The following is a 24936-nucleotide window of genomic DNA, read 5'->3' as shown; positions in this document are numbered from 1 at the left end:
ATAAGTTGAACAATTTTGTAATACACATTGAACATTTGTGTAATATACACTTAACAAATTTCAAAACAATGTGATTATATATTCACTGAACAATTTCTAATAAATGTTTAACAGTTTTGTAATGGATGATGAACTTTTGTAAAAAACCATGAACATTTCCTTAATATACCGATGAACACTTGTGTAACATGCAATGAACTTTGTATATTATAATAAAAAGGAAACAATATAAATAAAGAATAAAACAGTATAGGAAAAGAAATATAAACATAAACAAAAAAAGATAAGAAAGAGAAAAAGGAAAATAAAAGAAATAGAAAGCAGAAGAAACAGGGAGGCAGCAGCGAAACAAGTATGGGTCGGCCCAAACAGGGCTGTTGCGAGGCGGCCCGGCACGACGGCCCACCTGGCACGCATGCCACTCGGGCGGCAAAAGCACTAGAGCGACGCGGCAAGCCCTTTCCCCTCCCCCCGCCGCATTCTACCTACCCCCTCGCCCCTTTCCCCTTATCCACATCACTCTCTCCTCTCCTCTCAACTCACTCACTCAAACCATCTCGCCCTTTCCCCTTCCCCTGCCGCATCGCCGCCCACGTCGATGACCAGGCAGCCGCACTCTTTCGCCCACCGACCACCGCATCGATCTCCTGCATTGACGGACCTTGGTGCTGCGTGCTATGTGCTGCGCGGCCGAGCGGGACGGACGGGGCGCGCTTCCTGGAGCACCTGCGAGTGGTCGATCCGGTCCCGTTCCGGTCGGATCCGCGGCGGCGCTCCTCTCCGGCGATGTCTCGGGTGGATCCGAAGCGAGGCGTCCCGATCTGCAACGCCACAGCTCTGGTACGCCACTCCCCATACCTGACAACTCCATTAAACGCACGCTGCTCCGATCCGCCCCCTCCTGGTCTTGTTCGAATCTTTGCGTCCCTGATCTCGTTCCTCTTGTCTTTCTGTGCCGCGGCGCCGTCACCAAACCACACATGCACGGCGAGGACGACGACTGCTTCCCGACGCCGCGTCTGACGCATCCATGAGAGGCGCCTGATGGGGCTTGGTTGGGAGGCGCCTGATGATGTAGAAGGCAAGTGAACAGAGGCACTTGGTGGGACAGAAGTTGGGCTCAGGTGATGCGGCGGTCGGAGAGATGTTGTGGAGGAGTTGGCCGGCGACCCCTTTCCTTCTAGCTTCAACGAGTCCGTGCATGCATGACCTGTGCCGCCGAAGAAAGCGAAGCAGCAGCGTGTGTCCTCCCTTTGCCCTTCTCTTTCTGTCTTATAAGTACTATTGCTCTATCAAGGTTTGTGTGCTAGGTTTTCATCTTGGTTTAGAAATTGGACATATTATTTGATTAGCAGATCGTTAGCGTAGATTAGACATCCATACGATCAAAGAAGTAGGTGCTTAATGGATGGGTGGATGCTGGCTTTAAATCGGCTCTCACCTGATCACTGGATTTGATGTGATCTGGATTTGAGGAACTTGGCTCCCTTTTACATTCTGAAGATATATGCGTCTTGTTTTCGATGTGATCTCGATTCGAGGAACTTGGCTCCCTGTACAGATCATTTTGCTAATGGGTACCTCAACGAGAGTACAATGCACATGGTACACCAATGATAACGTCCCATACTGCTATTCAGTATTTATTTGTCATCTCAGTGCTAAATGGAAATTTTCTTTTAATTTATGTATCTATATTGTTACCCTAGCAACGCACGGGCATTTAGCTAGTGAACTTCCTAAATCAATTCGTACACGCGGCTTTGCCCTTTGGAAACTTGTTTAGTAGTACAAGACGATAAGAGGCCGAGGGCATCTGTCACCCTCCATCTGAAATTTTTGTGACTAAAGTAACACGCATTTCTTACTGATTATAGTTTTTGAGAAAAACCATATAGTTAATTCTCATTTTAAGTGTTTGCTGTTTTATCTTGAACATCTTTCTTTCAGAATGATTTGAGTCTTGTTGGTAGGCATTGTTCAATAGTCAACATAAATGCAACTTTGTATTTTGAATGATCAGTCTAACTTCTCCATTGAAACAAGCGACAGATCTTCAGTGAGCAAAGAGGGCAGTGGAAGGCAGGAACCCAACCCTAGGAGTTCCTTTGAACCCTTCAGCGTTAATACAATTATGCTTACACAGATCCTAAGAAGCAGGATGCTATAAATGTGTAAGTTAATTTATGTCTGCAAAAATATCACTCTGACAAAACCTTAGGAGTAGAGAGACATTGGTCTAATATAGTTACACACAAGATTTTGATGTTGTGTTTGTTTGAAATGCAGATTCTTGGGCCATTTCCAGCCTCAACAAGGCAAACCTCCTCTTGTGGAAGTTGGACTGAGATCAGCATTACAATATTGGCCGCCAAGGAACTCTAAGTGAAGAAACTGGAAGGTACTGATATAAACTCTTGTACTAACAACAGCATTGTTTGATAAGCTGTGTTGTGCCCCTTACTACCATTCTCATCAATTATAGATTCGTGATGGTCTGCAAGATATGCTTTATGAGCCAATATAAAGTTTAAATAGTTGTTTCACTTCGCAGCTACGAAGGTGGTTTAGAATATTTTTGTTATATTCTAGTAATAAAGAAGAATGCCCACAGCACAACTTATGCAGAGAGCAAGTGATTAATTGTTATTTATCCCGTCTTTCCTAATCGCTAATTCACTGGATTCTTAATGTGCAGACTGATGCAGAAGCAAAGCATTTCAAGAAAAAATTCCTCCAACTGAGGGCAAGAAGGGGCCTACACCACTGACAACCATTGCCATGCAGAAACGGTGAGCCCAGTGCACGGTGTTCACTTTCCTAGGAGTGCTAGTAGCATCTGCAAATAGTGCCAGCTCAAAATAAGCACGTGCATCGTATTACTTGCTCTATGTTGAGAATGTAGATTCATTTGGTTGGGATATAGTTGGTATTGGAGTATTACATATCCATTGTGAATAATTTAGAGTAATCCATCGAAGCATTCTGTCCTCATGCAATTTTTATTACATGAAATGACATAATATTATGACTCTGATGATATATATCTTCAGATGCTTTTTTTTATAAAAGAGAGCTTGCCTCTCCGATTTCATATAAAGAAATCATCCGTTCACAGACATTTCTTCAGAAGATAATTATATTTGTTTGTTTTCTGGCATGTTGAAACACTTAAAAAGTTATTAGTTTGTTCTTCTGGCTCAAATATATTTGTGAGATTTCATTAAAAATATTGCTTGGCTATGCAAATTTAGGCAGTGAACTATGGTCATAACTTAAAAAGTTAGGTGTATGCCACACTTGCGATGTCCAGAATAGACTGTTAGCCTATAATATCTGAAAGAACTGTTTGTATTCAGTTGCAGCCCACCTAATAGGACTGCTTTATTAGATCTACAATCAATTGTATTGCCTATGAGCTTTTTATAAGCTGGCACTATCTCCACTGGTGTTCTTCATTTGGAATTTGATGGTATGCCTGACCAAACATGATCCTAATCTAATTATTTTACAAAAGAGAAAGATCCAGAAATTTGATGGTATGCTTTTTTTAAACTACTATTAAGGAAAAATTTAATGTATTAATTATATCTAGTGGTGGAAGTTGGATGAGGGGCCCATTCTGAATAATTTTAGAGTATTCCATCGAAGCATTTTCACCTCAGTTTTTCTTACATAGAAGGACTTAATATTATGACTGTCATGATATTAAGTTTTTCAGAAGTGTTTGTTTATTTGTTTGTTTTCTGCCATGTTCAGAATTGCATGCATGCTTTTATTGCTATAAAATGTGCTTTAGAAAATCATGTGTTCATAATTGCATGCATAATTTTGTAGGTGAACATACAGAAAATGCAAGATAAAACATACTTTTGATTGTATACCTCAACCTAACATGATCCTAATATAACAACTATTACACTTTTGGAGAAGATAAAGATCCAGAATTGTTCGTACCTAGAGGAACTCGCCTTCTTGATGCTGTTGTGATTTTCCTCCAGGTCTGTTGTTGTGATGGCCGAAGGAAGAGCAAGGAGGGGGAGGAGGGATGGCAGAGGAGGTTAAGATCTATAGGTAGGCCATGCGGAGAATAACTGGGTAGCAGATCATGGCTGAATATAGTTGTACCATTTATACCATTGTTTTCTACCATATATACCATTGTTGATGGTGCAGATATATTTCCTTTTTCCATCAAATGCACACCTGTTAATAAATTAGAAAAGATGTAAAAATCAGAACTTACTAAAGAATTAAATTATTGTATCTATTCTTTATCCCAGTATCAGATAATATATTCCCAATTCCATTATTTCAGCCCACTTATTTTGTGAATACAACAGAAAAGGAAATAAAAGAAACTTCCTTTTCCTACTCCCCGTGGTCGTCTGTATGTACAAGCATTATCTCTTTATTAGGAAAATCATATCTCTAGATTTAATACAATCTTATTTCTCTATCCCAGACAAATGAAATATTTAATTTACTAACTCATATTAATGTATACACCGAAGGATTGCAACGGAGTACGTCTGCTAATAAATCAGAGAAGATGTAAAAGATCCAAACTTGCTTAAAACAATTTTTTTCTTTACTATTTCTTTAAGTTACTGAATAGTTTTTATGAGGTATAAAATTTTCGCATATAAAAATACAATAGTTACAATATGCGATTTGTCTATTAAAATATTAAATTGGTAACGGTGAAATTATAATAAATTTTTTGTTCACTTATTTTCTCACTGAAAAATAATGCTTTGGCCTTTTATGTCACTTGTTTGGTTGACTGTATATTAACTCATTGTAGTTATCTTTTGATATGTTGATTGGCAGCTTTTATTATGAAGCTAAGCTTCTAGACACACATCTGATCTGGTAGTTATTTGTATGAGTTGACAAGACATTCGACATGAAGCTATTAGAATACACATCGTTCGACTGGTATGACATATTTTCTTCTGTCTTGAACTCGTCGTGCTCCTGGTAACATGGGATTTCCTTGCTACTAATGTATCGTATTGCATATGTCTGTTTTCAGTGTAAATGTGTTCTTTGATCAACCAAACCTTGGTGAATGTACAATCAGGGGGAGCCTTGATGCCTTCTCATGTAAGAGTAAGATCCAAAAAAAATGATAACTTGAGTCCATTACATCATGACAATAGGGTCAAGCTCCACTTTAATTTGCAGGCAAAGCATGCAGGAAATGATTGTTGGCTTTCAATAAGCTTTGAATATGAGGTACATACTTTCCATCAGCCTATGATTTACGACAACTGCTTTTCTTTTAGCGCTGATGTTGATAAGTAGGCATTGACGTGTTAGTTATATATAGTTCGTATTGCCAAATATGTAGTTCATGACTTGTTCTCATTGACGTGATATTTCGAGTTCTAGTTGACATATCTTGGATACAGTTATATGAAACGAGGAATTATAGGGTGCGCCGCAAAACAAATGTTTAATATATCCAAAACAACAAAACAACAAAAAGTAACATGCAACAAACCTGCTCCTGACCGCACGGGTATTAAAGTACAAAATATACATAGAAGCCAAAATATATAGATATAACCAAAACAAGCAGACAACGTTGAAGCGAATACGAAGCTAGAGGGTGCCATCAAACCGTTTATTCCCTACATATATATAATCCAATACATTATTCATATTGCCAAAAGGATAATTCTCAATTTGATCCCTAACAAAGTTCTATTAGCTTATTATATTTGCGACATTTGAATATGCATCAGTCCATAGTCACTCGTCCAAAAACCTCAAGGACGTTGTAATTTCAGCTGGGATGTTTCCAGCTGCTCCATTGCCTTTGATCATCAGCATCGGGACCAGCAAGTGCTTTCTGAGCTGTATTGAATCCTGAAAAACATAAATAAAAATTTAATAAATCGCTGAAAAATGAATTGCACAACAGACCTACGTGATAGGAAGAACATAAATTTATAATTAACAAAGCTATGGAAGACAGAAACTTGTTATATATGCACGTACCGAAGTCCTGGACATGTTATGCCCGAGAGTATCATCTTGGTGAGCCATCTCCTGTAGGACTTTGAATCTAGAGTCCAGGCTGTGACCAAAAAAATCCATATGTTAGAACCTATATCAGTGTGGCTATAATATGCATGACCAATTTAAACTATTACCGCGGGGCTGTAATATAGGTATGATCTTGTGGCCAATCCACGAGTTGGGGATTCAAACCAGGCCTCCCCTGTTGCAATACACTGCCAAATTCTTGCAAAACTATCAGGGCTTCCTTCTTAAGTTCCTTGTCATGAAAGTCCTCTGAGCCTAGGAATGACTCATTGGAATGATCAATGAGGAGAGTCCTCCTATTTTCAATATTAACTGCAAGGAGGCCGTAGGAGGAATCCACCAAATACAACGGCAATAGGTACTGCAATAGGTATACAAAGTTAATGGTGAACAGGTAGTATACACACCAATTTTTTAGAATGAAAATCCTTACAATGGACGGGGTCATGAGCACGTTGTATTTTGGCAAAGGCCGTACAATAACAGTGTTAATCAACAAGTTGGTGCGTTCAGCTTGGCCTAAGCCAGTCTGACTCAGCCCCCATGCTAGGCGATGGAATTGCAAATCAAACATATGCGTGGAGCCAACAAAGTCTGTTCCTGCGTTCCTCTGTATCGCGTCGCTAGTAAGCTTACGCACTGCAAGATCGAAGCACCTCGGATTGACCCATGTATCAGCTCGCATGGTGTCTTGGATAGTCCGTAGACTTAACTCGATCAAGAATGGACGAGGGCTCCTTATCCATATTGTGCTGCAAACAAACCGGCATGATAGCAAAGCTGTTAGAAAAATAAGGGTATCAAAAAAATGTAGTACTTCAATGTGTGGGCAAACAATAGTACATTTTTTCAAAAATTTAGTAAGGTCTGAAATGTATGTATCTTCTAATTGGAGTTGTACTGTCATTTGAGGAGAGAAGTACTATTTCTTAAGATAACCAAATCTATTATGACATGTTAGGTTGTAATGTATTTCTGTAGTATTACAGTTATGAAAAAATCTGTAGATGGTACATGTATCATGCACCAGGACACGTTGCAATATACTACCGTTCAAAGAAAATTTGTAGTTTAAAATAACGTTTTGTGGATGGTACTATCATGGCGTAATGTAAAAGGATAATATTAGCGCATGGCCAGTTTTTTGCAACCACTGCGTTTGATCTTAAGAACCTTATGGACCTAGAAAGGATAGCATGATCCTAACCAGTACATGCATGCAACAACTTATGAACGTGACCAACTAATCGCCATGGTTAGGTGAAAGAACAGATTTTTACTCGGGTTTAAAATAAGAAGCCGATAATGCAAACTATAATGGTAGTGATCTGCAGCTAACAAGTGCAAATAAAGTATAGATGGAGTTTAGGTCTGCCAGAACAAACTCTAATTCCTCCTCGTTTGAGGAAACCATGACGTAGTTGTAGATGTACTCGACTGCGTCGTCCACTCCATCAAAAATCGGCATTGCAGCCATTACCGCGGGCAGAAAGTCATCTTAGCACCAGGATGAGCGAGCGAGGGGGCATTGGACAATGGTGGACTCACAGCCGGACCATATATATGAGTGTCAGAGGGGAATTGTCCGGCACCAGGTCGGTGAGGCATTAGCATGTTGTATGGATTGGAAGGTGCCCCTTATCCTTCCATCTTTGCATGTTTCCATTACAAAACCTTGCTAATAAACGGACAAGCAATTATTTTTATTCCTTACTGCACTGGGCAAATAAATAAATGCCGGATTATATATCTATTATATACGTCTCCCTTTCCCGACCGGAACAAGCAGGATTTAACTTTCCTTATAAGCAAATTCGATTAAGGGAAAACTAATGGCCAAACTGGGAAACCCAATGAACGTATGGTAGGCCACACCGGGAGATTGGATACTATAACGTATTGGAAGGAAAGTTGTGATTCGGCGTGATCAACCCAGTAGTACTTTACAAGGAAAAACACCGAACATGCCATTATATAAACACCGGATATGATCACCTGCCGTAATAAATACTAAGTCTTCCGATAATATATTATTTGTTTCAGGATATTATATGGGGATTTTGGCTTCTTTATTATGGATATATATACTAATAAGTCTGAAGATATTAAAATTAAGTTATTTCCTTTTCCGGTTTTGTTATGTTTTAAACATGCAGAAGATAAATAGTAGGACAAAAACTTAATATTCATCCTTTTAACAGTTTCTTGCTAATGGCATCGACTTTGGCAGGCCCGTGTGTTGCTACTTCGCATTCAAAAGTACTGTATAAAGTTATGACTAATGGATCATTTTGTGCAATATGGATGTTATTTCTCTTGCCTTTTACACAATATCACTATAGCTTTCCGGCACACACACCGAGTATTTATACAATGTCAAAACCTCGAAAAGCAGTTGTATTAGTAATGCCAATTTAGTTGGCACTGCAATATACCTGAGTACTGATTCTCTCTGGGCCTGTTTTTCTTTGTTTCTTAGGGCTACTCGTGGTCACCTCATTCATCTACGCTTGGTGGTTTAGTGTCCTCTTTTGTTAAACTCTTAATATTCCAGGTATGGTCATATGAACCACCTTAGGAAATTCCATAACTATCAATATTTATCTGCAGTATTTTTTCACTCGCTCTAAAAATGTCAATATATATAGTAATTTCCTTTTCCATTTTATTTCTTAAACTCCTAATAAGATCAAATATGCTTAACCCATTTATAGATCACAAGCGGTGGTAACAGCAAATAAGAAGTACAATAATATCCCGGATTGTGGGGAAGAGAATAGATAACATGAACATAGCAAATATGCAGAAAATGAAACCAGAATGATAGGCTTCCTCCTTGAAACAGAAAGTATAGTAATATTGAACAGACTTTATTAAAGCGATTAAGAATTAGCATGATGGAAACAATGGTCTCAGAAAATGGCAGAAAATGCACCATCTCGCCACTGACAGACTCCTGACGCTGCTTTCCTTCTAAGTCGAATCCTTGTTGTCCCGCTACGGCACCACAACACAGTATGCTCGATATCAGCCGAAAACAAGTTCTCATGGACCAGAAATCCATGAAATGATGCTTGCTCGCTGAACCCATCCTCGCCAGGTCCTAGATTAATGCAGCCATGTACAAATTTTTAGGTCTGAGCTCTCTTAGATCCGCAGAAAATTCGTGAAGGTCGGGAAGGGATGTGCGGGCCGGGAAGGGATGTGCCAGATCAGACGCCGCAACCTCAACCCGTAAAAAAGCATATTCTGGGAATATCCTTTTTTACGGGTCCATTATGCGGGGTCTGCAACTGCGGCCATCCGCGCCGACCCGCAAAGGCGTTTTTCTGCGAACTGCAAAAATGTTTTGCGGGTCAGGAGAATGCGGGGTCTGCTAGAGTTGCTCTTAAGAGTTAAAGTCTAGATGCACAAAACTTAGTCCAATTAGCACTGGAACTTCTGAAATTACAATGATATTATGACCGGAACTTGTCGAGTCTCAAAGACACCGGTTTGCAGCCCCAAGTCATGAGTTGGTATGTATGTACGTCGGTTGGGCTGGACACACTTGCATTCATGACAAGCAGTGAAAAACCTTGAAATTACAGTAAGAAAACCTTGCAAGTATAGTACCTCGTGTCATCTACGGATTATAGAGACACAGCTGAACCAACATACACACTTTCTCTTCTATAGATGAAGACACACTGAACCAACATACACACTGCCCTATCCATAGTGTGAAAAAAGAAGTTCAACATCTCTCTCAAGCAAAAAAGCATTCTTCTCCATCATTGTTAATTTGCATTCTGAAAAAGGGATCAAATAAGAAATTATAATCAATTCTCAATTTCCATCATTCTAATCTGCAAGAGAAATTCAGACTGCTCATTGAAGCTGGATCTAGGAAAGCAAAGGCTCTTCCCTTCCAACAAACGATTTAAGAAAACCAATGCTTTCGAATGGTTACAGGGAAGCAAACTGCAACAAGGAAGAATACTGTAAAGAAAATGTATATAGAAGAAATGAGATATAAAAAAGAAATATTCTAGTAAGAATGCACTGTGATTACCCATGGAAATTACACTATAACAGCACTATAAATTATAGAGAAATTGCACTGTAATTACAATAACATAGTAGTGGGATTTACAGTGTACTTACCCTGCAAATTACACTGCAATTACAAGTACACTGTAAGAACACTATGATTACTCTGTAATTTCAGAGGAAATTACACTGTAACTAACGAGATTACAATCTTGGAGCTGCTGTAAACTTGGATGCAACACTACAGAAAACATAGAAAAAAGGTTATAAAATTGATACAAATACTACCCAACGAAGAAAACCACAAAAAGAAAAAGGTTCTAGAATGCTTGGAGACCCAACATAGGGCAACCCCTCCCCCCCAAAAAAATCACAGAAGTAACAGAAAAATTTGAACTGTGGTTAACTTTGGAAATTACACTGAAATTACAGTGTCACTACTCTGTGATTTGAGAGGAAATTTCACTGAAATTGATGTAACTTAGATGCAAGTACTACCTAAAAACACACACCCCTGCATCTAACAGCAAAAAAGGCCAGTGGAATCAAACACCCAGGCTAGCAGAAAGAAAATCAACAGGGGAATCGGATCCACCGCTACATCCATGCTACTACCACTGTAACCTTAAAAAAGTTCGCAGGAAAATCCACCTCTGCATCAAACACAAGGGGAATCAAATCAAACCACAAGATCTATACAAAATTCAAATTAGCACTCGTGTTCTTGGTAAACACGATGAGATGTAAACAGTCAATGAGATTATTAGAAGTGATAAAAATGGAAATGCACAAGAAGTACAAATTTAAATTTTGCGGGCCGGGAAGGGATGTGCCAGATCAGACGCCGCAACCTCAACCCGTAAAAAAGCATATTCTGGGAACCAGATGAGATTTAGTTGGCAGCGAGATTATTTGACGCACGGGCACTCACATGTATTATGGAGCACTATAGTAGCTTAATAATCATAGCTCCCCTTCTGCATGTGTTGGTCTTATAATTCAGACCGATAATAATCTGATAGTTCCGACCTATCAGAATAATACAGGGATAATAAGGATGCCAATAATTTTACATTCAAGCATACTATCAAAATACCAAACTAATAACAACGGATATGATCACTTGCCATAATACAAGAGTTTCATTGCATGTTCCAGATATTTATCAGGCCAATCATTATATCTGAATCACATATTACACATGAAATACTACGCTGTGTGACATGTACATTCCCAAAAACATTGCGATAGTAGAAAACCTATAACAATGATGATGGTGCCAATGTGACGGATGATTATTGAAATGCATTTAGTAGCTCAACTAAATGGAGTATACCTCCAACTATCAAAATACCAAATAAAAAGTTATATGTAAAAAAACGAATTACAGCAAATCTTGACCATCGCAAGAGTAAATGCTCTATCATTACAAAACCTGCCGGTCTATTAAGACCGGAATTCAGCCTGTAAGGACTTCCATGTAGACGATGTTCTTCATCGACGTCAGTAAGGACACGGTCGGTCTTTTTCGCTTCTTTGGATTGTCCTTTGGCTTGTTGGCCTTCTCCTTCGGCTTCTCCTTCTGAATGAGTATCTTTATATTTCTTTTCGCGGTGGCTCGACACAGAGCAACATAGAGCTGACCATGAGAGAACACGGGATTGGGTAGGTACACACCAACAATCGGGATGGTCTGCCCTTGAGCCTTGTTATTGGTCATAGCAAAGCTAAGCCTTATAGGAAATTGCTTCCTTTTAAACTTGAACGGAAACATGTCGTTTTCAGATGGGCAGAGAGGTATTCGAGGAAGGAAGACCCTCCTGCCAGCGTGTTGTCCAATCACGATTTCTGCATCAATGGTGTTCCTCTCAAAACCTCTAAAAACAAGCCTAGTGCCGTTACACAGTCCATTAGCTGGATCAATGTTCCTTAGAAGTATGACAGGGCAGTTCAGCTTTAGCTTGAGTGCATGCGGAGGAAGACCGTTAGGAGTCAATCCATTCAGAAACTCCTGAGCGTAGTAGCCATATGGGTCGTCCTCCGCGCTGTCAAAGCTATGGTAGATTACTTCATCTCCATGAAAACGCTCTATCATGCGGATGTTTATCTTGTCGACATTGTCGTCTGTCGTGGAAAGGATTGCGCGAGATGTCATGTAATTCGAATCAGACATGTTGTCATCTAGACTCGGAAACACGTGGTCAATAAGCTTCTCCAGGTCGTCAACCTCGCCTGTAGACGGCAGACAGATGTCTTCAGGGAGTAGTATGTTGCCTTGATCGTCGACATCCTCAGTGCCATTGCCGACCCTTAGCAAGTAATCTGCAAACCACGTGTCATTATGAGCCCTCATGTTGGTGATGAGCCGAAGCTGCCATATACCCTTCCATAGATGAGAACTTCGGAGGGTTGCATCAATTATCTGGCCCCATGACCCCCTTCTGACGACCGGAAGCACCTACCTAAAGTCCCCACCAAAAACAACAGTCTTTCCTCCAAAGGGTCGGTCGCGTATTCCCATAATGTCGCGCATGCTATTGTCCAATGCCTCGACCGCTTGTCGCTTCGTCATGCTGGCCTCGTCCCATATTATCAATGAGGCCATCCTTAGCAGCTTCGTGGTCCCACTCTGCTTGGTGAAGCTGCACGAGGCTCCATCATTGCAACTCAATGGGATCTTGAACCTCGAGTGGGCAGTCCAGCCGCCAGGCATGATAGAAGCGGCGACGCCCGACGTCGCGGTAGCGATACCAATCTTGCCATCGCTCCTCACCTTGGCAAGCATCGCCCTGTATAGGATGGTCTTTCCTGTACCTCCAGGGCCATCAACAAAGAATACACCCCCATCACCGCGTTCAACAGCCGCTAGTATCTCGTCGTATGCGGCCCTCTGCTCCAAGTTCCGGGAAGATGCCAATTTAGTGTCATCCATGTCAAACTCAACGGTTGATTCCTCGATGACCTCTCTTGCCTCGCCCTCGATTGGGTCAAACGCATCATCGATGCTTGGCAGAGCGAAATCAACAATGTCTTTACCCATGGACTGCAACATACCCCTAATGTCAAGCAACACCATCTGCTCCACCTCGTTCGGGGACGTGCGTGTTCGACGATAGTCATCTGACATAGGCTCAAGGTGCCTATCCCATAAACCGTGCATGTCGCCTGGCTCGCAGTGCACCAAGATGGTTGCGAAGAGCCTCCTAAGAGAACATGGCATCGCCCACTGCTCAGCCTCAGTAAGACAGTCGTCGAGCGTGTTGTCTGCCTCGATGAGTCCCAACCTTTCAGCAGCATCTCTAAAGCTCCCACATAGCACGCCGTCCACGGTGAGCAAGTCGTCGAAGGATGTTTTGCCCGTAACATGGTTTAGCAACACACGCAGGTAGTATCGCTCCCCCTCGGCAGGATTGGCAGACACGATGCGACCTATTTGAAAACGCTCGACCCTAGGCTTCCAAAACTTCTTTTTCTTCTGCCACGTGAAGCTTCCGGGAAAATCCTTGTACAATATATGCCTAGCCCGAGGGTGTTCCTGGTTAGCCTTGAAATACCCCGTTAACATGGATTTTGAAGCATTTTCGGAGGCGGCAACATTTTTCAAGTCAGCCTGCGCATTGAATGCAACCCTGTGCATATTTGGGAGATGAAGAGGCAACTGCAAGACAAGCGGGTAATTGGCGCAAAGTGGGAAGCCAAATATCCTCCACATAGCCTCCGGAGGGGTGACCCACCTTGCGTCAACGTATCTCTTGATCTCATCGATGTTACCATCAGCATCGGGCTGGTCGATGCTGAAAGAAGCCTTATCATGGCCCTTGTAAATGCACTTGTAAAGATATTTGACGGCCTTTATGCTAGAGCAGACCTCAACGTTGATGTGGCAATTGAACATCCGCAGAAGGTAAGGGTTATAAGGCACAACCCATCTGTTGTCCAACATTTTCCCTCGGACCTTAGCACAGCTTCCATCGTCTCTACGCCGATAAACTGGGTATGAGTCCTTGCCTTGTGCTGTGTTCTCATTGAACGGGCGTGGGTATCTGCACTTGCATTCGTTATCTTGCATGCAAACATTCTTCGGGTTGAGAGCACCGCAGGGTCCGTGCATCATATGTTTTACCACCAATGCATGCAATTCCGGATACTTCTGCTTGTTTGGGAGCTTTGCGGAAATTAGTCGGTCATACTGCTCCGGGACGACAAGCTTATATGTTGAATCCATGATCAACAGAAAATGTGCATGGGGGAGGCCCCTCTTCTGGAACTCGACTACGTAAACGTAAGCGACCACAACACCCAGGATATGCTTCTTGAACAACATGTATTTCATAGCCTCTAGTTTGCCGTAGAACACGCGAGCCACAATATCAGGTCGGTCTTGCGCCGTCTGACCAGGAAGCAACTCATTTGTTATCTCTTCCCATTTAGGGTTGCAAGTCATGGTCAAGAAGATGTCAGGCTTCCCGTATGTATGGACAATTGCCATGGCATCCATATGCCTCTTCTTCATGTCGCGGTCGCCACCAGGGTATGTTCCAGGGAGAACTATTCGGGTGCCAACAGCGCTTGCTCTCGTCTCCCCCGATGTGATCGCATCAACAACTCCTTTATACAAGTCAGCACGAATCTGCGTCTGGTTCTTCCTATACCACCTCAACCGACAACTCTCAATCTTGATGTACATGTCGACCGCCCATTGCTGCAGCAGGCGTGCTCCACAGAGTATGGGATTGAAGATCGCAGGCCGTGTTTGCAGCATGTAACAGTAGTAGTCTCTAACGGAGACGCATAACCTGCTATTCCCCTCTGCACATGATTGAGTACCACGAAAATGAGGATACTTTTGAGAAATAATATATTATTTGTAACCAAATCGGACACAAACGACATACCTGCATCCTCCTCATCATCATGGCCCAGTTGAGGATGTTGTACAACCTCCCATGGAACATTACGTTTAGGTAGCTTTGGGTTCCAACCTAGCTCCCCCCTTGGATAGAATAGGGGATAAGACAACGGATCATATGCTCCGGAGGTCACACGTATACTGTGCCTTTCGTTGTTGTTACCACAAAGCGTTATCCTCCTGTCAAACCTTTTGGCTAGGTCACTGCCCTCAACCCAAATTGCAGCAACCTCAGTTGACAGCGGTCTATTATATCTTCTTTGGTTAAGCCTCTTATCGGTGTTTAGGTCTATCCTATAATCATCGAGGTTGTCCTTGTGTGCACCCAAACTCCTAAATTGCTGGGAGTATGGGTTTTCTTTGAGTATGTCTACTAACATCTTCACGACATCCTGGTCTAATTGATTGGTCGCCGCCTTACGATGATTAAGGTTTGGGTCGTCATCATAGAAGTACAACTGCAAATGTTCAGGACGGGAGCTAGGCCCGAACGAATGCACATTGTGGTAGATGGTGACGTGTGCCCGGAATGTGTACACCCCAGACTTCATGTTTGTGTAGTTTTCATCAAGGCTGACGCCAAGGGTTGTGAAGGCAAAATGCCCGTTGAAGAACCGTATGTTCTCCCAAAAATGTCTAGAATCTGCATCCATGCTGGACCATAGCCTCATCAACTCTGGGACTGGTTCCGGTTGCTTAAGTTCGATCTGGCCATTGCGACAGTAGAACCCGTCAGTCTCAGACTCAAATTTTCTGGCCTTGCAGTGTTCACAGTTTGCGGCGAGTTTCAGGATGTGAGTGTTGTCTGGAATGTTTGAGTAGACAAAGTCAAATGGATCAATCTCGCTAGGATTACCACCAGTCATGGTTGCTTCGCTCTCATCATCCATGCTGTCATTATCGGATCCTACGGGCATTTGTTGAAACATCACGTTCAAAATAAAAACTGCACATAATTCTAACTACAATAAAGCCACACGACGTGCTAGTTCAGAGTTGACCATACCTTGGTTGCGAAACATGTAGTACTCCTCGTCCATCAAATTGGGACCTGTCGGCTCATCGCCCATGATGTCACTTAGGAATACATCGATGTCATCTGCATTGTCGTCGTGGCGAATGTGCCAGTAGACTTCATCATGTTACAAGAGGGTTGCTTATAATTACCATAAGAAAAGTGACAATAGTACATTCATACCATCGGTACGGACAGTGTAATTCGGCATGTTCGTCGGAGGGTCGCCATCAGATGAATCATCTCCTCTGGCCCGAGAGACGGGTGATGTGCGGCAGGTGAATGCCGGACATTGAGAGGTTGAGTTTCCCAGGTCTGGACGGGGGATAGCGATGGATTCGTTGCACGGGGTGTTTTTCCTTCTGGCATAATTGGCCTTCCTTTGAGCACTTGACTCCCCCCTTTCAATTACTTACATGCTTTTCCGGCGTTCCGTCTGCTTATCTCGTACTTTTTCATTCTGTTTTTGTCTCACATCAACCGTTACCTCCTCCTTTTTCTTCTGATAAGAAGCTCGGCTACGTTCGTTTATCTGCTCCCTTTGCTCGTTTGTTAAATTACATTTCCGCTCATTATCACGTTTCCTCCTAGCAAGATCATTATCATGATTGACACCAGACATGTCTAATGTTGAAGGGGTAAATGTTGCTTCCTCCTGCAATATTTCTGTATAGCTCGAGCTATTAGGGGGGGGCTTGCTATTAACACTATTTGATATTAAGACGTATGGAGGCAGTGTCATTATACATATTCTAATTTAACGTAAATACAAACAATGTGCATTAAGATGTACCATTAAACTGTACGCTTCGAGCATGATGGTCGCTAAAAAGTATTTTGGTATGAGCAACAACAAGTCAGTAACACACATGGTGAAACTCAAGGTAATATTTTACCTGATGATGAAAGTGGACGTTTGTTTCCCTCTTCGAGAAGCTTATCCTTGTTCCTCCGATAAGAAGCTCTCCGCATGGCGTTTCTACGATCTCTCTTCATTTCTTCATCCGTTTTTGGATTTGTTTCTTGGGCGTCATTCAAGATGACGTCTGCTGTCATTCAGGACATTCACAAAATTTAAAATATAATGTATCCACAGGCCCTTAATTGATCATGGAGTCCCAACAATATGATTACCTTCTAGGTCATTGCCATTAATGAGACCAGATGTGACCGTAGTTGTAGCAGGAAATGTTGACCCATTATGCGAGAATGATGTATAGTTGGAGATAGATGGGTTGTCTTGTTAACAGAGGTTGTCAATACACATCGCCAAGTCACTGGTTAAGACAAGAGTAGTGGTACTGATTATAATTAATATCACTTTTAGAGCTCACCTGATAAAATAATGGCATTAGCATTTTCATCCTGGAATTGCCGATCTTTTTTCATTCGATATGTAGCTCTTCGCATGGCGTTTCTACGGTCTCTCTTGAGTTCTTCCTCCATTTTTGCATTTGTTTCTTGGGTGTCATTCAAGATTAAATCTGAAGTCAATCAGGACACTCAAAAATTTTAGATAACAAAACATAACCAACTCAGCAACTGACACTTTAGTACCCACAATTTGTTTACCTTGTAGATCTATGTCATTAATGAGTCCAGATGTGACAGTAGCTGTTGCAGGAAATGTTGACTCGTCATGCGACACTGATGTATACCAAAATAAGCTTGTTGGGTTGAATACTTAAGCAAAGTAATCAATACATATTGCAATCTCAAAGGTTTTGACATTAACCGTGGTACTGACTATAATTAATAAAACTTTTAAAGCTTACCTGATAAATTAAGGGTCTGTGCATTTTCATCCTGGAATCGCAGATCTTTTTTCGGCCGATAAGTAGTTCTCCTTAGGGCGTTTCTACGGTCTCTTTTGCGTTCTTCTTCTGTTTTTTGCGCATTTTCTCTGTTGGCGTTAAAGTCATTTACTGGTGACATTCATGCCATTCTCTCAAAAACCATAGGAAACAACATAATTTGATATGAAATCAAATTGGATTAGGTCCAATGATATTACCTTGTATATCATTCGCAGAAATCATACCAGAAGTGTCCGTACCACTACAAGGATATCCCGCATCATTATGCGAGATTGATGTATAGTCCGAGCTACCTGGGTTATCTGATGGGAATGATTGGATCGTATAAACTTAAATGACAGAACCAGATGTTATTGAATCAATTACGGGACGAATATCGTCTTGTATGGGAATGTTTAGCTGTAGCCGTACAAACATATGAATGTACGGATGTAAGATAAAATAGACTTACTTGAAATACGAAGGGGACATAGATCATCTCGTGTCTGTTTGTTTAGCTGCCCAAGCATATGATCCGACCCGTTTTTGTTGAATTGTCCCATCAGTTCATCTCCTATTGTATTCTGGCATAAATGCGGAGAGTAAAAATAAGATGCATAGAAGCTGATCTAGTACACTTATGTAATACGCACATATAACGCACAACATTGAGAAAGTACCAACAATATACCTGGAATCACATATGAAGGTTGTTTCACGTTGGTGATATCACATAGAGAACGGCGATGAACATTATGCCCATCTTCTTGATGTTTTTTTAAACAATCTGACTTGTTTGTGTGATAAGATGCCCGCCTCCACGTGTTGATAAGATCCCTACGGTCTATCATACGTACCACATATATGAGAGTTTAAGGAGCAATATATAGTTACGTTACTATAACGAATTCTTCGCATACCGTGCCCTTTCAAATAATAATCTATGTAATCCTAAGAGTAGTCAGAAAAATCACGCCAAACTACTTACCAGTCTTTGGAAGGGAAGGCTGATTCTCCTTTTGTAACCTGACCATATCCTCATCTTTTTTCTTCCGATAAGCTACACGCTTCTGTGCATTGAACTGTTCCCTAGTTTGATCAGCGGATTTAGTCCGTTCAAAAAATACAGATCCCGTTGCCTTCTGCTCGCAAGTTGTGTCCTCTGCAGTGTGAATAAAAGGATAAAACAATAATCCCGTACAGGTCATCTCGTCAATCTGAAAATGGGTAGGCATGCTTGGAGACTACCTTCATTTTCATCCTGTAGGTTAGTCGTATTATCCTTATTGTTTTCAAAAGACTCAAGCATCCTGAATTTCAAAGGTTCTTGCCCTACAAATTAGAAATCAACTCAAATTGCGTTAGGTTGTACATGATGGATTACACCCATAAATATTATTACTCATGTCACATGAAATAGTCTGAGTCAGTACCATTTCCATGTTGCGCTACAGGTGTGCCAAAATTCAGTGTTATAATACTCATTGCGGACAACGAAGAATCATGAGCATCATCAATACGTAGCAATTTAGAACCATCTGTAGAGTTGTAATGTTGATGAATACAAGACAAATGAATCAAAGGAGGCATAGGATTTAGGCAACATTCCAAGAAGTACTCACACAGTCTCATACCTAGTTCTGTTGTGGAAGTATCGTCAACATTATTAGCTACGGGTATGATGCCTGCATTGTATTCTTCAACATTTTCAACACTCGTAAGGACTGCAACACAAAATGCCGACAGTCGATGCATGTAAGAATTTTGTGTTAGGCAACACATATAAGTAATCTGCACACTGAATTATACCTGGTTCCGTCGCGTAAATATCGTCAAAATGTTCAGATACGGGTATGGTGTTTGGGTTGTACTCATCATCAATTACCCCTTTCTTAAGGACTGCAACACATTTCGCTGTCAGAAAAGCACGCATCGCATGTGATCGAATTTACGTTGGACTGCATCATACCTGTAGTTACGTCATCATCTGTTTGATGTTCACCTGCCGTACTTTTTGAATTCCCCATACTCACCTAAGGTACCAAAAATATCCATTTAATGAACAATCATTGCTTGATGGGAAGAATATTTGAATTAACTGATGTTTGTAATTTATAGAATTCACTACGGCACTTGTTCATTCATGTATATGTGGCTGGATCTGATGGAGAAGATAAAGACAACTAATATGCTGAAAATGATTTTAGATCCTGGTTCGAAAAGTAAAAGGGAAATCTTCGAGTTAATGTATGTTCCAGTGCAAAGGAACTTCCCGAGGGATCCCATTGAAATTGAAAGTATGTTTCTTTTTTTATTCCTATGCATACTAAATGTGCATACTGGCTAGGCTCTTGGCACACGCACAATCCATCAGATGAACAGAGCACTCTTGGAGTACTCCTATATTTCCTAGAGCAATATTACTTACATTTAGTTTCGTGCCATCATGGAAATTCAGACGGGCGTTTCGCAGAGTGTCCAGAATAATACTTTGCAAGGGACAGCAGCGCGATGTCAAGCAGCAGCAGCAGCAGCATGTTCTGCAGCTTCGACGACCCTGGTGAGTCCACGGTCGTGCTCAACTCGCGCCAGCAGGGCGCGAAGGAGTTTCCCCTGGAACCCCATGACCTGATTCTCAGGTTCGTAATTTAGCCTATTTTTGGCTGTTGATCACTCCTTTGTTTCTTTATACATGTTCTGATTAATGGTGCTTTGGAACAGTTCAACATGTAGTTTTTGATGGGATTTAGTAATTTTGGGCTGTTGAGATGGAACAATTCAACACGGTCATAATTTTGGGCTGTTGAGGTGGGATTTAGTCATAAATCTGGGAAGCTGAAGCTTAAGAAGTTACAGAATGAGTTTGCCTCGTTTTTCACTCTATATATTGATTTTATTGACTACAAACATTTTGTATTTTCCATCGTCAAAACAGGCTGCACTATTCCTAAATTTTATGACTAATGTTGGTGTATGGTGCAATCTAATGTGATGTACAACTTGTATGCTTATTTATATCCCTCCTGTTGCTAATACGCAGGAAGATATTTATCATATATTTTTGTCCCCTCATGAAAAAAATGAACCTAATGTTCTTCCCTGATATACTATTAGTCACGGTGTTGGCTATTGTTATTTGGAGTATAGATTGAAATGCTTCAGATATTGTGCCTTATGAAATAACACACTTATGTTATGAAATCAAACTTTCCAGTTTCTAAAAAGATTAAGTGTCTGTTGGCTGCTAATAATTTTGTTTATAAATAAATTATATTATTTATGCAGGTTGATTTGAACAATGTATAAGGTCGCCACTGCTGGCCGAGTTGGATACCCATTTGTGGTCCTTTTTTCCTTATTCTTGTTGTACAGATGACAGTTCATGGATTTCTGATATGATTGCTTCAGTGATGATTTTTGCAGAACCACATGCCGATGGTGCACTTGCCTTTGGAATTAAAGATCAGCTTACTACACTAACCAGATATCATATATAAATACTTTACTCTACAGCAGTATGAAGGGGTGAGCTAATTCTATTGTCACTGTGTTTCACACTTTTCTGTCATAGTTTGCGTCTAATTTCCCTACAGATTTCAGGGCTAGAAAATATGTTGAAGATAGATACAGAGAAAGGCGATTAGGGGAGTGGATTCCGATAATGAAGCTTCTTGGTAATGGAGATGGTTCTCTTATATTTGGTAGGAGTCAGAAAAAATCCAGCATGGAAAAACACCACATTCAACATGGTGTAATTATGATGATCTAAACGAGTATTCCTGGTCTGTCTACAACCTTATTTTATGGTCACATACAAACACACCTTTTCAAATTTTCTCTAATAGATCCTACTCTGTTTTAGGACTTCTAATTGTTTCTCACTGCCATGACCAATGCGGGATGATGCTGGCTTCTTCAAATATGTGCAAGATATGTCCTGTTTAGCATCACTGGATTTTTGAAAACGTTATATCTGAATTTAGAGTGCACTTCTGCAAAAAAGGTTTTGTCCTGATTACTATTCCGATTTTATTTCTGCAGGCACTGTGAAATGATCGAATGCCGCTAATCATTTTGGAGGTTTGTTGTAGGGTGCTCTACCAGGTATTTTGATCAGATCTGCTCTTTCTCTGCCTGCCATTTTAGCCATCCGTTGAGAATTATATTCAGGTTAGCAAACAAGTTTCTTGATACTTATAAGGCGAACATACAAAGAAATAAAATCTTGATGACTTGTGAGCTGATTCTACATGCATCTGTCGTGGCTTATATACATTAGTAAATGTTACCATTTAACATGACCTGACTCACACCCCTAGGATAAAATCGAACTTGTACATAGATTTTGCTTCAACTGGAAAAGTCTACTATCTCATGCCAGATTCAATTAGAAAATGACTAAGTGTGCCTACAGAATGCTACAGCTAATTTTTCACTGGAACAGGATACTGAAGTCTCACTCATGACGTATGTGGGATGGCCATTGTGAAAGCACTACCAACTTGCATTGTGATGTGTGTATTAGATGTGATGGGAGTATGAAATGCGATGGGTGTATGAGATGTGATGGCTGTATGAGATACATATATTTCGTCGGCGTCTCCTCGAAAACGATCAGCGCCGGATCCTGTACGTGTTTGGCGGCGGTGGATCAATGCATCGGCTGCATCGGCGAGATGTGATGGTTGTATGAGATGTGATGGGTATAGGTAAACTGGACGTCATACCTGATGGATCTGCGCCGGTAAACTGAACGTCTCCCTGCGCCGGATCGCGGACGTTTTCGGCGGCGGCGGCGTGCGCGTGATACCTATATGATGTTTGTATGAGATGCATCGGCGAGTTGTGATGGTTGTATGAGATGTGATGGGTATAGGTAAACCGGACGTCATACCTGATGGATCTGCGCCGGATCTGCGCCGGATCTGCGCCGGTAAACTGAACGTCGATCTGCGCCGGATCGCGGACGTTTTCGGCGGCGGCGGATCGCGTGTCCAGATGAGGAACGGCTCGGCGGGTTCGTTGTGCGACTGGGGCGGCGGCGAACGGATGAAGGGTGGCGGCGGCGACGATCCAGTGCAGGGAGACTGGCGTGCAAGTCGTCCTCGCTCGAGGGCATGTGACGAGGCGGGGTTTTTTTTCGCTGCTCAATCCTCCTACGTTTTCGCTCGAGGGCATGTGACGAGGCGGGGGTTTTTTTCGCTGGTTAACCGTCGTAGGTTTTATTTCGTCGCATTACCTGAAGAGCGATGGGAGGGCGCGACCTGAAGAGCGATGGGGCTGGCGGAGGTTTTGGTACGTGTTTTTTTCGGTTTTTACCGTTCAGCGTTATGCGGCAGGAGGTGGGAGGAGGTACCAAAAAAGGTACCAAAAAAACCGGGTGAGGTGGGACGAAAATAAACCTGAAACGGAGACTACCAACTGCTCCATTAGGAGTAGAGATAGATTTTATCTACATCATGTCATCGTTCTTATTGCGTTACTCCATTTCTCCATGAACTTAATACACTAGATGCATGCTGGATAGCGGTCGATTTGTGGAGTAATAGTAGCAGATGCAGGCAGGAGTCGGTCTACTAATCTTGGACATGATGCCTATATAATGATCATTGCCTGGATATCGTCATGATTATTTGAAGTTCTATCAATTGCCCAACAGTAATTTGTTCACCCGCCGTTTGCTATTTTTCTCGAGAGAAGCCACTAGTGAAACCTACGGCCCCCGGGTCTCTCTCTCATATTATTTGCCTTTGCAATCTATTTTATTTGCCTTTTATTTTCAGATCTATTAAACCAAAAAAATACAAAAATACCTTGCTGCAATTTATTTTATTTAGCGTTCGATCTATCAATATTTACAACTCTCTCACGTCCGTTTTCCTGCCTTGGGGCGCCGCTACCCGAAAAGGATTGACAACCACTTTTACACGTCGGGTTGCGAGTATTTGTTATTTGTGTGCAGGTGTTGTTTACGTAGAGTTGCTTGGTTCTCCTACTGGTTCGATAACCTTGGTCTCATCACTGAGGGAAATACCTACCGTCGTTGTGCTGCATCATCCCTTCCTCTTTGGGGAAATACCGACGTAGCTTCAAGCCGCATCAAGAACCAAGGTATTAATCCAGTAGGAGGAACACATGAGTCACCAATGGTCGCACCTACACAACCAAGCAAAAACTTGCACCCAACGCGATAAAAGGGGTTGTCAATCCCTTCACGGTTACTTGCAAGGATGAGATCTGATACTGATAGATATAAAAAGATAAGTAAAAGTGCAAAATAACATAAAGGTAAATAAATTGCAGCAAGGTATTTTTGTGTTTTTGATTTTATAGATCTGAAAATAATATGATAACAAAAAGACCCGAGGGCCATAGTTTTCACTAGGGGATTCTCTCTTGGAAGAAAGCATACGTGGGTAAACGAATTACTGTTGAGCAATTGATAGAAAAGAGCATAGTTATGAGGATATCTAAGGCAATGATCATGAATATAGGCATCACGTCCATGACAAGTAGACCAACTCCTGCCTAGATCTACTACTATTACTCCACACATCGACCGCTATCCAGTATGCATCTAGAGTATTAAGTTCATAAGAAGATCACTGTCGGTGTCAAAACCGGCGGATCTCGGGTAGGGGGTCCCGAACTGTGTGTCTGAGGATCAAAGGTAACAGGAGACGGGGGACACAATGTTTACCCAAGTCCGGGCCCTCTTAATGGAGGCAGTACCCTACTTCCTGCTTGATTGATCTTTATGAATATAGGGGTTACAAGAGTTGATCTACCTCGAGATCGTAATAGCTAAACCCTAGATGTCTAGCCTTGGTGATTTGTGATAGCCTCTACGGACTAAACCCTCCGGTTTATATAGACACCGGATGGGACTACGGTTGTACAAGATCGGTTTACAGAGGAAGGAAACTACACATCGGACGCCAAGCTTGCCATCCACGCAAAGGAGAGTCCCAACCGGACACAAGGGAAGGCCTTCGATCTTACATCTTCACGGCCCATCAGTCCGACCCATATCACATTGCCCGGACGCCCGAGGATCCCTTAGTCCAGGACTCCCTCAGTAGCCCCCAAACTTGCCTTCAATGACGACGCCACATCTGGTTTTATGC

General features: G+C 41.7%; 2 protein-coding genes across 2 annotated transcripts; both read right to left on the bottom strand.

Moving 5' to 3' along the window:
• Positions 1-11548: 11548 nt before the first annotated feature.
• Positions 11549-12442, bottom strand: LOC109748731 (uncharacterized). Its single transcript, XM_020307753.1, has one exon. It carries the CDS (start codon positions 12440-12442, stop codon positions 11549-11551), a length of 894 nt encoding a protein of 297 aa, XP_020163342.1.
• Positions 12443-12547: 105 nt separating this feature from the next.
• Positions 12548-19742, bottom strand: LOC141025725 (uncharacterized). Its single transcript, XM_073501638.1, has 11 exons — positions 19619-19742; positions 19444-19533; positions 19243-19347; positions 19058-19141; positions 18798-18971; positions 17586-17660; positions 17348-17497; positions 16005-16130; positions 15188-15905; positions 14985-15082; positions 12548-14898 (listed from the first exon to the last, which is right to left on the bottom strand). The coding sequence occupies exons 1-11, from the start codon at positions 19740-19742 to the stop codon at positions 12548-12550; spliced, it is 4095 nt and encodes a 1364-aa protein (XP_073357739.1).
• Between the last annotated feature and the right edge of the window lie 5194 nt (positions 19743-24936).

Source organism: Aegilops tauschii, chromosome 6 (assembly GCF_002575655.3).
Source record: "Aegilops tauschii subsp. strangulata cultivar AL8/78 chromosome 6, Aet v6.0, whole genome shotgun sequence".
Taxonomy (NCBI): Eukaryota; Viridiplantae; Streptophyta; class Magnoliopsida; order Poales; family Poaceae; genus Aegilops; species Aegilops tauschii.
The sequence above is the reverse complement of the archived record's forward strand: the minus strand, read 5'-3'. Positions and strand labels throughout refer to the sequence as shown.

What these genes read in the sequence shown, in the direction of transcription:
- LOC109748731 (XM_020307753.1), bottom strand. Translation starts at nt 12,442, where the DNA reads ATGAGGGCTCATAATGACACGTGGTTTGCAGATTACTTGCTAAGGGTC.
- LOC141025725 (XM_073501638.1), bottom strand. Translation starts at nt 19,742, where the DNA reads ATGCGTGCTTTTCTGACAGCGAAATGTGTTGCAGTCCTTAAGAAAGGG. An exon ending in CTACATGTTTCGCAACCAAG is followed by an intron (nt 15,906 to 16,004) that starts GTATGGTCAACT and finishes AAATGCCCGTAG; the next exon opens with GATCCGATAATGACAGCATG. An exon ending in TGATGATGAGGAGGATGCAG is followed by an intron (nt 14,899 to 14,984) that starts GTATGTCGTTTG and finishes AATCATGTGCAG; the next exon opens with AGGGGAATAGCAGGTTATGC.